Raw genomic sequence first — 12,687 nt, 5'->3', positions numbered from 1 at the left:
GGGGGGGGGGGGGGGGGGTGGCCCCAGGCACCAGGCCGCCCCAGCACACCGACGTGTAAGGACCCTGGCCATGTCCCCACGTAAAATGCCCGCTCTGACAAGGGTCTGAGGGCTTTCCAGGCTATGGGGAGCCCAAGGCAGGGCAACCTAACCCCTCTTGGCCTCCTTCCCCAAAATAGCCCAGTCTCTGGCCGAGTTTCTGCGTGTGGCCCCCTGTGTGCTCTACAGCTGCGCTTCACGACCTTCAGTGTGTTCACCTGGGCTCTTGGTAAATGCAGATTCTGATGCAGTCTACCCAGGACTGGGGCTAAGACTGCATTGCTAACAAGCTCCCAGGTGATACTGATGCTTCTGGGCAGTGAACCAAATGTTGAGTAGCAAGAGTCTAAATAGATCTGCCATGGGTTCTGGGTCCTAGATGTCCAGATTCTACATTTAAAATAATAATGACGACAATAGCACATGCTTGTATGGTGCTTAGTATGTGCCAGTCATTATTCCATTCTATATATAATTCATTTAATCTTTATGATAATCTAATGAAGTAGGATGATTATTTGTCCCATTTTTTCGAGGAGAAAACTGAGGCATAAAAGGTTAAGCTGCCTGAGGTAACCCATGTAAGAGCTGGAACTTTATCCCAGGACGTCGGCTCTAGAGTCTGCTCTGAGCTACTACGTCAGTCTCCCCTCTAGACTGTTGGTGTGTGTATTTGTTTTCAGTGCTCTGGTTGGGCTTCCTGCAGCCTCCAGCAAGATTCTCTGAGCGAGCCCTGCTTGCTGAGTTCCTCTTAAAAGTACTAATGAGTGCCTCTTGCTGACTACTGCTGATGAATTGTTCTATATATTCCTGGCAAGGGGATTTTTCTGTTTTTGAATGTCAAGGGGGCTGACCCTTCCAGCTCCCATCTTCCCAAGTCCCAGCAATTCTACTCCTAGCCCAGTAAGGCTGAGCAGCCCTTTAAGATGCTGTTGCATTTTCAGCCCAGCCTTCTGCTCACCTCCAGCTAGCACATGCTTCCTGCCTCACCCCTCTACTCACCACCCTCCCTACCACCTGCAGCCTGACCCCGAGCTTAGCCTCTCTTTCTAAGGCTGCCTCGTTCACCAGGCATTCGAGGGGTGTCTACCCACTGCCGTCAGCAAGAAGCTGGCATCCTGGTAAGGATTTCCCCAGGGATACAGTGTATGGACCAGATCTGCAAATCAGGGTACAAATTAGGTATCTAAGCAGCCCTAGACATCTCCACACTGAACAGGAACCCCAGGTGGCTCTGCAGATGCCAGTGTTTAAGAATGTCTGGGCCGGGCTTCCCTGGTGGCGCAGTGGTTGAGAGTCCGCCTGCCGATGCAAGGGACACGGGTTTGTGCCCCGGTCCAGAAGGATCCCACATGCCGCGGAGAAGCTGGGCCAGTGGGCCATGGCCGCTGAGCCTGCGCGTCCGGAGCCTGTGCTCCACAACGGGAGAGGCCACAACAGTGAGAGGCCCGCGTACCACAAAAAAAAAAAAAGAACCTCTGGGCCAAGTGTGGTTGTGGGGTCTGACTCAGGGATGAAGACCCTTGAAACACCAGGGTTAAATCTTGCTGGAAGAACTGCCACTCAAGCTCTAGCAGCCCAAACCGGAAGCATTGGGGGAGATCTAGCCTGTGAGCTCCTCTGGGTCTCTGCCCCTCCCTGATGACTCACCAGACACACACACACACACACACACACACACACGCATCCTGTTATTGTGCTTGGTGGCCACAAACATGCACAGACTTGGGTTCACCCCACGCTTTTCTGGTCCTCAGGGCATGGGGGCAGCACAGGGGCCCCTGGATGCCCTCCTGGAGCCCAACCCCCTCCATATCGGGCAATCTCTGTTCTCCTGGGTGCTTGCCAAGGGACCTTGTAGGATGGACAATCCCTGCAGCTCAGCATTTCCCCTCCCATCCTGCTGTGGTCAGGCCATGTAAATGTCTGAAATAGTACTGGGGTGGGGAAAGATTTAGGCAAAGTGTTAGCAGGGATTGGGGGAAGTGGGGGAAGGGAGGAGGGAGACCTTGGACATGGTCCAGTCAGCAGGGGTGAACTCCAGCCCAGGGAAAGGAGGCTCAGGGCCCCTACCTTGGGCTGCAAGGAAGCAGCATCTGGACCAGTGAAAAGCCACTGACGGCAATCTATACTCTTGCCGCCTTACACTGAGCACTTATAGGTGCCTACTGCATAGAAAGCACTATGCCAGGGCGTAGGGAAGAGAGGATACACAGATGATACGCCCCACCATCAAGGAGCTCACTGTCTACTAGAGGGACAGAGATGGGTATAGACATCATTATAGGGACTTCCTTGGTGGCACCGTGGTCAAGAATCGGTTCGAGCCCTGGTCCAGGAAGATCCCACATGCCGCGGAGCAACTAAGCCCGTGTGCCACTACTGAGCCTGTGCTCTAGAGCCCACGAGCCACAACTACTGAGCCCTCATGCCACAACTACTGAAGCCCAGGTGCCTAGAGCCCGTGCTCTGCAACAAGAGAAGCCACCTTAATGAGAGGCCTACGCACCACAACGAAGAGTAGCCCTCGCTCGCCGCAACTAAAAAGAAAGCCGGCACGCAGCAACAAAACCCAATGCAGCCCAAAAGTAATTAATTAATTAATTAAAAAATAACTGTAATCAAAATTCTAGTGATAATGAGAATAACGGGTTTAGAATCCAATCAAGCTGTTTTTTCCCACGTATTTTGCAGAGTGTATATGTGGTTAGAGCAGACACCTGAAGCCAATTTGGGCACCATGAAAAGGGCACATCGGCTACAAACAGGAGCCGCGTCCACTATAGATGGAATACAGAGATTCCAGACAGCCTTTTGGAGCCACACTCCTCCTGGACTCCTGGCCTCATTTGCTGGGTCTCTCTCGTCCTGCTCTCCACCTGTGGCTGTGCCCCTTGGGAGTCCCCAACAGGGTCCTCCAGGGGCCACCAGCCTGGATGCTCCAGTTACCCAAGGCCCAGGTTGAGGGCTAAGGGGAGCAATATACTTCCCCACCTGTATCCTGCTTGTGACACGCTAGCATTTCTACCCAGACTTGTAGAGCAGGAGAACCTCATCCAGCTGGAGGAGAAAGGCAAAAAACTAAAACCAAAACACACTTCCCTGCCTCCTCCTCCACCCACCCTCCTACCCCCAACTCCCACCTGGTCTGGGTTCAAATCCCACTCTTTCACCTACAAGTTGTGTAACTTTTAGCTGGTGCTGGGAAGGAAAACTTTCCTCTACCCTTCTAGGATCTTCTGGCTTGTTTAAGAATTAAATTGAAACAAGGCAGGTAAACAGGAGGAAATCTAATTTCGTACGTATGGGAGTCTCACATACATGAGAGTGTCAGAGACAGAAAGGTAAACTGCGGTACTTACGCCATCCTGAGCTAGGGAGTAGGTTAGGGGCCTGGGGCTTCCAAGGGCAGGAGGCTCATTCACAGGACGATAAGTGTTACCAAAGCTGGTCTGTTTACCCAACACACAGCAAACCAAACTCTGAGATGCCAAGATTTGCGGCAGAGGAAGCGTTTGTTCACAGGAAGGCAATTGAGGAGATGGCCGAACAAGCCTCAGATCCGCCTCCCCCAAGGCGAGGGGGTTGGGATAGCAATGGAACAAGCAGGTGGGCTTGGCATGGGGAAAGGTGATTGGAGGCAGGAAAAACATGAGGTAGCTGGTGTTCTGCACAGGTGTATCTGGGTTACATGCTTCTGCATATTCAAGTATACAGGCACTTAGCGTGATCTGGGGGTAAAGTTTTCCAGTCCTCTGACGTCAAAAGGCCATTCATCATACACCTCTGTAGACCCAGTTTTAGGGTTGGTGGTCCCAACCAGCCTTAGCTGGCTTGCACTGGACAAGAACTGGCTCCAAGTTCCTGTAAGACAGTCGGGTTACGTGAAGCTGGGAAGGTATGCAATTAAAGAGGAAAAAAGGGAAAGACAGAAAAAATAACTAAAGCAAGCTTAGTCAGTGAAGGCAGCTTACAAGCAGAGGGGTTTTTACAAGCTGTTCCCCTGTCTATTGCTCTGAAAGACAAGCTCAAGAATTCCTCTTAGCTAGCCATCAGCTTTCATTAACTCTATGAGGTACGGTTTCACAAGAAGATGAGCAGATGTTCGGTAATTAGGTGTTTGCCCTGCCATATAGACGGTGCCACTTAGATAAAATTTACCTCTGGGAATAACTCTTTCTCTGGGAAAAATCCCCAATTTAAATTCCTGTAGTTAGTTAAGGGAGGAGCAGTAGTTTCTCTCGAGCCCACAGGGTCTCTACTGCCTTTAGCTCAAAATAACCCACATGCCAAAGTATCACGTCTTGGGGAGGTCTGTTCTGAACCCTACACTTGTCACTTAACCTCCCTGAGCCTCAGTCTCAACCTCTGTGAAATGGGGACAATAAAACCTACCCCATGGCGTTGTAGGATGATCCCATGAGGTGATGCATGTGGAGTGCCGGCATAAGGCCTGACCCAGGGGAAGCCCCGGTCAGTGCCAGTTCTTGTCAGTAACACAGAGACACACAGACACAAAGACCACTCACATGGTTACGTAAGAGGATGAGGCCAGTACTGAACCCAAGTTCTGCTGCTCACCACTCAAAAGGCCAATACTAGGGGGACAAGTGTTGATGGGAAAGGAACATCTGCTTGATTCAGCAGCCTTCATCTGGCAGGGGTCGGCTTCCTGTAAAAAGAATTTAGGAACGTGTGTCACACCTTTATCTGTGTCTTCAGGGAACTGGGAGTTCTGTGCCTCTGCTCTGTGGCTGGTCTGTCATCTAAACTCCTACAAGTTTCCTAGCACAACAGCTAGTCTTTGTTTTTACATCTTCATGTTTCCTAACCATTAACTCTTAAGCCAGCCTTCTGAGTCTCAGGGGAGGCCTGGGAGATGAAAGCTTTGCTACAAACAAGAGGCAGGTGGAGGACATGGGTTGGGGCTGGTAGGGGGGAGGTCTGTCCCAGGAAGGCCCCACAGGACCCTGCTTGGTTACAGCTACACTCACACACCACAGAGCCACAAACACTGAAGCCCAAAGCCACAGCAAGTTCACACACACACACACACAGGGGCACACAGATCTGAGGGTCCCAGGGAGCTGCCCTGCCCAGGCTCTCGCTCAGCCTTAGCAGCCCCAACCTCACCCTCTTGCCCCAGACAGAAGCCATCTGGCTGGAGCTGGATCTGACCCACTCTTCTGAGAGAGCTGGCGACATCAAAGGGAGCCCTTTAAGCCCCTTTCCACTTTTCTATGCTGGTGGAGGGGTCCCTGCCTTGGTTCCTGCAGACACTCTGGAGTCCCCAGCCCCAGGCCTGAAACCCTACCGCCCACTCCTTTATTTTTTGATCTGGCGGAGTAGAGGTAGGAGGTAGAGCCAGGAAAGGATTTTTCATCTGTAATCCACAAAGACACAGACACACCCACCGAGACACAAGCAGACAGGACATAAAAGCATCTGCGTTATGCTTATAGCTCTCTGCCTGGCAGAGAGGGGACCCAGCACCCTCTCAGATCCAAGTCCACTGACTCCAAATTTAGGGCTTTTTACTTTATTCATTTAGCACTATCTCCACCACCATCCCCATCCCCACTGTGACCGCTATCACCATCATAACTGCCATCACCACCACCATCACCATTAACACCATCCCCACCACCATTATCACCCCATTATAGCCACCACCACCACTGCTATCGCTACATCATCATACCATCCTTGTCTGAGCAGATGGAGGAGCCCTCTTGGATCCTGACACAGCATGGAGGAAAGACCCAATGAGAAGGGCAGAAGGAGGGCGACATGCTTCCTAGGAGCCCAGGGGACAAGGTCCAGAAGCTCAGGCCTCTGCAGCATCCCTAGTTTCTCCCAAACCTCAACCCTGCTGGAGACAGTGTCTTCCCGGACAGGTCTGAGCCTCCTTCCCTGCCCTCCTCCCAGCCCACAGAGAACTGGTCCCCATCAGGCATGGTCCTCGTGGTTTCCCAGTGCCAGAGCCAGCCGTGGAGAGAGAGAAACCCAGCAGGGGCGGGGCAGGGAGGGGCAGCACCCTGGCTGCACCCATGGGATTGGCCAACCTGTGCCCTCTCGGCCAGCACCTGACTTAGAAGGTTCCTCAAAGAGACAGTGGCCTCAGCCTCCGCCCTGAGCTCTGCCCATCTCAGCCATGAAGTACCCACCCAGTGGGCAGAGTGGGCCTCAGGGGCCATCCTGAGGCAGCGGTGAGGTGGGAGGAGGCCGGCAGACCCCGTGCGGGGCACCATGGACAAGTTCTGGATGATCTTCCAGTTCCTGCAGTCCAAGCAGGAGTCCTTCATGAACGGCACCTGCAGCATCATGGCCCTGGCCAGCGCCCAGATGTACTCCGCCTTCGCCTTCAACTGCCCCTGCCTGCCGGGCTACAACATGGCCTACAGCGCCGGCATTCTGCTGGCGCCACCTCTGGTGCTCTTTCTGCTCGGTCTGGTCATGAACAGCAACGTGTCCATGCTGGCTGAAGAGTGGAAGCGGCCACCGGGCCACCGGGCCAAGGACGCCGCCGTGCTGCACTGCATGTTCTGCTCCATGGCTCAGCGCGCCCTCATCGCACCCGTCGTCTGGGTGGCCGTCACACTGCTGGGTGGCAAGTGCTTCCTCTGTGCCCTCTGCACTGCTGTGCCCATGACCATGCTGGGCAACGGCAGTCTGGCCCCCGGCCTGCCCCCGCCCGAGCTCGCCCGCCTGCTGACCCGGGTGCCCTGCCCCGAGGTCTGTGACGGCGACTGGCTGCTGGCCCGCGAGGTGGCCGTGTGCTACCTGTGCTGCGTCTCGCAGGTAAGGGGCCAGATGGCCTTGGGCTGGGTCTCCCCTCACAGACCGGGTCCCTCGGAAAGGACCCCATCCCCCATCTCGAAATGGGGCTTCCTCAGGATGTGGTCATGTTTCCCCCAAATAGATGTAGGCCCCCAGCCAGGGCTGGGTCTCCCTCCTCAGACGGAGCTCCATAGGGCAGGGGCATATTTCCCCAAAGGAGGCCAGGGCCTCCGAAGGCAGAACCATGTGTCTTCCCTCAGGTCAGTGCCACCTGGGAAAGGAGCACTGTGCCCTGTGCTGAGGTCCCCAGAGGGGACCCAACTGCTCAACCAGCCCCTCATCCTCCACCCTGAGCTCCAGTTTGGAAATCTGGGGGAATCTGCATCCATTTCCTCTTCCAGGCCGGGGCAGTGGTGAGGCCAGTGTGTGGCTGGGCCATTTGGGTACATTTCCCTGGCAAATGTCCCCAGCTGGTGCTCCCTGCTCAGGGAGTGGGAGCTGAGGGGCCGGTGCCCCTGGAAGGGAGGCCTGAGTGAGGGGGATGCTCTGTTGGGATGTGCCCCAAAGGAAGGGATGGAGGACCCACTGATTGGGAAATCTAGAGCTCAGGTCCCTCAGCCTCGCTCCCACGTCCTCTGCCCCTCAGACCTCCTCTGCAGTTACTGTGCGTGGGGAGGAAGACCCAGGCAGGGACCCAGGCTGTCAGGGAGGGGACAGGGGGCTGGGCCTGCCCTGCAAGCCTGGAGAAACATGCACACCCTGCTCCAGCGAATCCAGACACCCCCGCTCCCCCTCCAGCCTGGACTCTCCCCTGTGGGTTTTGCGTCATCACCAGGCACCCATGTGAACCTCACGCTCCAAGCGTACAATCTGAACTCTGCTTCCCTCCCAGCCTGCACCTCCTCTCCTGTGGGTACTTGTCCGTCATCCCAGGCCTCGGGGCCTGGGGCAACTGTCCCTCCACCTGACCTTTAAACCATCAACTCATAAACTAAAAGGGCCCCCAGATGGCAGGCTGCCTGGCCTATAGACATGTTTCATTTGGCCTTCAGGGGTTGAATTCGAAATTCAATTTTAGAATTAGTTGGCATCATCTAAACCCCAGAAATTTTCCCATGAAAATGAGATTGTCCAGCGTTACTTGAAACTTCAGGAGATCCAGCCGAGCAGGGTCCACACTTCCTCACCCAGCACGTGCTCTGCACCTCCCCACCTGATGATTACTCTGCCATAACCCACTGCCCCACTACAGGCATTTGGGTTGCCCTGCTTCCCCATCCTGATCTGGCCGAGTGCTTCTCTGTGCAGCTGGGGTTGACTCTGAAGCTCAGACTGGGGGAGCAGCCTTCCCCACAGTGTGTAACTGGAAGAAAAGAACTAGCACCCAAGCATCCGGTGCTCTTCAGCATGGAGTTTGAGCAATTGTCCACTTTGTCTCTGTGACCCCTGAACCCAGCTCAGAGCCCACACAGAGGAAACGCTGACTGAGCGCTGCTGACTGAAAGGCAGACACTAGCAGGAGCCGGAGGAGAGATACAGGACTCAGAGGAGGAAGCGTCACTATGGGAGGTCAAGGAAGGCTTCCCGAAGGAAGAGGCATGCTTACTGAGGGCTGGTTGGCCTAATAATAGTAGCTAACAGTTACTGAACAGTAACTAGGTACCAGGCACTGTGCGAAGTTTATTATCACATTTAGTCCTCAGAACAACCCAATGGGATAGGTACTATCAACAGCCCCGTTTTGTAGGTGGGAGACACTTTGCTCCTAGTCAACCGTTAAGGACAGGCATACTTCGTTTTATTGCAATTCACTTTATTAGGCTTTGTAGACATTGCATTTTTCACAAGTTGAAGTTTCATGGCAACCCTGCATCGAGCAAGTCTATTGGCGCCATTTTTCCGACAGCTTTTGTTCACTTCGTGTCTCTGTGTCGCGTTTTGCTTATTCTCATGTTTCAGATTTTTCATTATTATATGTGTTATGGTGATCTGTGATCAATGATCTTTGATGTTACTACTATAACTCACTGAAGGCTCAAATGATGGTTAGCATTTTGTAGCAATAAAGTATTTTTTAATTAAGGTATGTATATTGTTTTTTATACATAATGCTATTCTACACTTAATAGACTACAGCATAGTGTAAACATAACTTTTATATGCATTGGGCAACCAAAAACTTCGTGTGACTCACTTTATTGCAATACTTGCTTTATTGTAATGGCCTGGAGCAGAACCCACCATATCTCTGGGATACGCCTGTAGTGGAGACAGGCAAACCCATGCAGCCTATTTCCAGGGTCTGCCCAGCTAACTCCTGTGTACTGAGTGCCAGATCTACATACAGGGCATTTTACTCACGTGGTCTCATTTCCATGAGATGGGTAGGTCTATGCCCATTTTACAGAAGAGAAAGTGGAGGCCAAGAGGTGCTGTCATTTGCTCTTTGTTGTCAGTGCTCTTTTCCCTAAAGGTCCTGACATGGAGTGTGCTTTGGGGGGTTGGACAGGTTTGGGAGGCTAGAGGGCAGTGCCCAGCTGACTCTCTCTTCTCTCCCCTGCAGTCACTGGGCTGGTCCTTCGTGCTGCTGACCACACTGCTGGCATTCGTCGTGCGCTCTGTGCGGCCCTGCTTCACTCAGGCCGCCTTCCTCAAAAGCAAGTACTGGTCCCACTACGTCGACAGTGAGCACAAGCTCTTCGATGAGACAGGCACGGAGCACACCAAGGCCTTTGCCAAGGTCTGTATCCAGCAGTTCTTCGAGGTCATGATCCATGACCTGGAGCTGGGTCACGGCCATGGGGCGCTGGCTGCAGTCCCTGCTGGCTCGGCTGCTCCCACTGCCACAGACGGTGCCAACGAGGAGAGGGAGAAGCTGCGCGGCATCACCGATCAAGGCACCACGAACAGGCTGCTCACGCGCTGGCACGAGTGCAAACCACCCCTGCGGCTGAGCCAGGAGGAGCCACTGGTGGGCAATGGCTGGGCTGGGGGCGGGTCCCGGCCTTCACACAAGGAGGTGGCCACCTACTTCAGCAAAGTGTGAGCGGCAGCCAGGTGAAGAGGCAGGAATGGGGGTCTGAGGCCACAGCACCTCAGACCCCCAAACCAGATGGAGAAATGAAGGCTGCAAGTGCCGGCAGGAGGCCCCAGAGCACTCACCTCGTGCCCAGGCACTCACCTGCCCATTTGGAGCTGGAAGGGGACCTCACCCCTCCAACTGTGACACTACCCTGGGTGGCCATGAGCAGCATTAGTCAGAAGGGCTCAGAACTGGCTTGGGGGGGACAAGCTCCCACCTGCCCAGCCCCTCCCAGGCCACTCCACCCCTGGTTCACTATCTCCTTTCAGGTCCTACGAGCATCCTTGCCCCAGCATCCACTCATCTGTGATGTTTTAGGATCTCTGTTCCCTTATGCTCAAGGCTCAGGGAGTGGGAGAGTGTCCAGCCATCTCATGAAGCAGGAATCCTCTGATTTGGGCCAATCTCCTGAGTGAGGCTGAACGGGCCAAGGTGGGCCATAACGACATGACACAGCCTCATGTGGTCACAGGTGATAAGACAAGATGCCAGAAGCTAGGTACACTCAGGAGAAGCCAGGGTGTGTCTCACCATGGAGTTCACGCGACATCATCAAGGTGGATTGCACATTTACTTAGCACTGGTCACAAAAGGCCCCGGGTCTTAGTCTGTTTGAATCGCTATAACAAATACGGCAGACTGGGTAGCTTATAAACAACAGAGACCTCTCTCACAATTCTGGAGACTGGAAGTCCAAGATCATGACGCTGCCATGGTCATGTTCTGACGGAGGCCCTCACTGGTTGGTAGCCAGTGCCTCCTCACTGTGTCCTCACATGGCGGAAGGGGCTAGGGGGCTCTCTGGAGCCTCTTTCATAAGGCATCAATCCCATGCCTTAAGCACCTCAAAGACCCCACTCCCTGATACCATCACCTTTGGGGGGCAAGATTCAACATATGAATTTTGGGGGACACATTCAGACCATAGCACATCCCATGGAGATGTCCTTGGAGACTGCCCTGACACACCCCTCACATCAGAAATCAGACCATCCCCAGAGCTTGAGCATTTAGAAAAAGAAGCTGATGCCTTCCCATTTTCTCAGAGACTACCCCCCACCCCGGTGGAGGGGGTCTAAAGTGCTGAGAGCCTCCGCCCTGAGGTGGGGATGAGGGTGGAGGGGTGGGAGCGGAGCTGCCTAGGGCGGAAACAGCTCAGACTCCAGAGTGAGAGAGAACTGGGTCAAATGCTGGATCCACCACTTACAAACCGTGTCCCTTGGGTCAGTTGCTTCATTTTTCTGTGCCTCCGTTTCCTCATCTGTACAGTGGGGATGAGGCACCTACTTCATGGGCTGTGTGAGCATTAAATAGGTGAGGTGTGTAAAGTGCATGGCACGTGGTAGGCACTCAGTTTCTGGCGGATAATGTGTGTATCAATTTCCAAACCTGAGGTCTTATCCTTCTCTTCCCCCTGGACGTAGGGGGAGGGGACGTAAGGAACTGGAGCTACCTTTGTCAAGGCGGAAACTGAGGGCCGAGAAGATGACCTTCTTGCCACCCCCCACCCCCCAGACATCTTTGAGACTAAGTCCCACTCATCTAAGAATTCATTTTGATCTTGATCCCTGTAACATTGTGTTAATAATTTCCATTCTTCCTTAAGCATCCTTCCCTCTAGTCCCACTTCTGAGACCCAGTCTCCCTCCCTTTATTTGGGAAGAGGGCGAGACCTGGAAGCCAAGGTGGGCTGGAGGGCTCCTCCAGGAGGTGGGACTTGCTCTAGGGGAAGACTCAGATGAGTAAAGACCAGGGGTGTGTTGGCAGCTGCGGGGTGGTGGGTTCCAGTGGGAAAAGCCAGCCCAGAGGTATTGAGAGGTACAAAATATGAAGGAAAGAGTAAAGCTTTGGGTCAGACAGACCTGGGTTCAAATACTAGGGCTGTAGGACCTGTAGTTACCCAATCCCTCTGACCCCCAGTTGTCTGTCTATAAAACGGATGTTACAAAGACCTGTTTTTAGGGTTATAGTGAGGTTAACGGATGACTTTTGAGGAAGAATCGGGAACTTTGTTTGGCACATGGTAGGATGTGAAAAAATAAACACTGGTCCTTTTCTCTTCATTCCTATATGTGAACAAGCCCAGCTCAGGGAGGCCAGCATGTCACTCAGCAGTTCCATGCTCCCAGAACCACAAGCAGTGCAGAGCAGACAGGGGTCTGGGGGAGGTTGTGGGGGTCTCTCCCTTGATCCTGGGGGCCATCTAGACTGTCCTTGGACAGGGCTCTCCCTTTCAGCATTCCTGACCCATGGCTTTTCAGCCTCAGTTTGCATACTCCCACAGACGGGGAGCTCATGACCACTTTCTGGGAAAGGCTGAGCGGCTCTGATTGTTACAAAGGGCTTCCTTGAGAAACCTGCCTCCTTGTAATTTCCACCTACCAGTCAGAGCTCTACCTACAGGGTCTTAGAAAATCCCTAGAGTCCAGAATTTTCTCATCAGTGCTCCTGAGATTTGACGCAGCACCTGGGGAGCTAGCTGAAGTACAGACAGAAGAGCCAGCAGGGGGAGGGTTTGCTCAGAGAGGGGCAGGACGGCTCTGAGGGAGAAGGGCCAGAACAGGGGAGGGGTACCCCTGGCTTTGCGCACCCCGCTAGGAGGCAGCATCAGTCTGGTGGCACCTCTCCCCTAACCCTGCTCGGGACTCGGTTCTGGCAGCTTCTGTCGGTGGGGGTCAAGCAGGGGGTGCTCCTGAAACTGGCCTGGAGGGCAGGCCCGGGCCAGATCTGGCTGAGGCCCCCTTCCTGGCCCGGAACTGGTCCCACTGGCGTGGAGCCTCAGAAAG

General features: G+C 53.8%; 1 protein-coding gene across 1 annotated transcript; it reads left to right on the top strand.

Annotated features, from left to right (window-relative positions):
* The first annotated feature begins 6,288 nt into the window (after nt 1-6,288).
* On the top strand, nt 6,289-9,865 carry CALHM1 (calcium homeostasis modulator 1). Its single transcript, XM_024734835.1, has 2 exons — nt 6,289-6,840; nt 9,383-9,865. Exons 1-2 carry the CDS (start codon nt 6,289-6,291, stop codon nt 9,863-9,865), a joined length of 1,035 nt encoding a protein of 344 aa, XP_024590603.1.
* The last annotated feature ends 2,822 nt before the right edge of the window (nt 9,866-12,687 follow it).

Source organism: Neophocaena asiaeorientalis, unplaced genomic scaffold (genome assembly GCF_003031525.2).
Source record: "Neophocaena asiaeorientalis asiaeorientalis breed wild unplaced genomic scaffold, Neophocaena_asiaeorientalis_V1.1 scaffold240, whole genome shotgun sequence".
Taxonomy (NCBI): Eukaryota; Metazoa; Chordata; class Mammalia; order Artiodactyla; family Phocoenidae; genus Neophocaena; species Neophocaena asiaeorientalis.
Note: the sequence above shows the minus strand (reverse complement) of the source record. Positions and strands in the feature narration are given on the sequence as shown.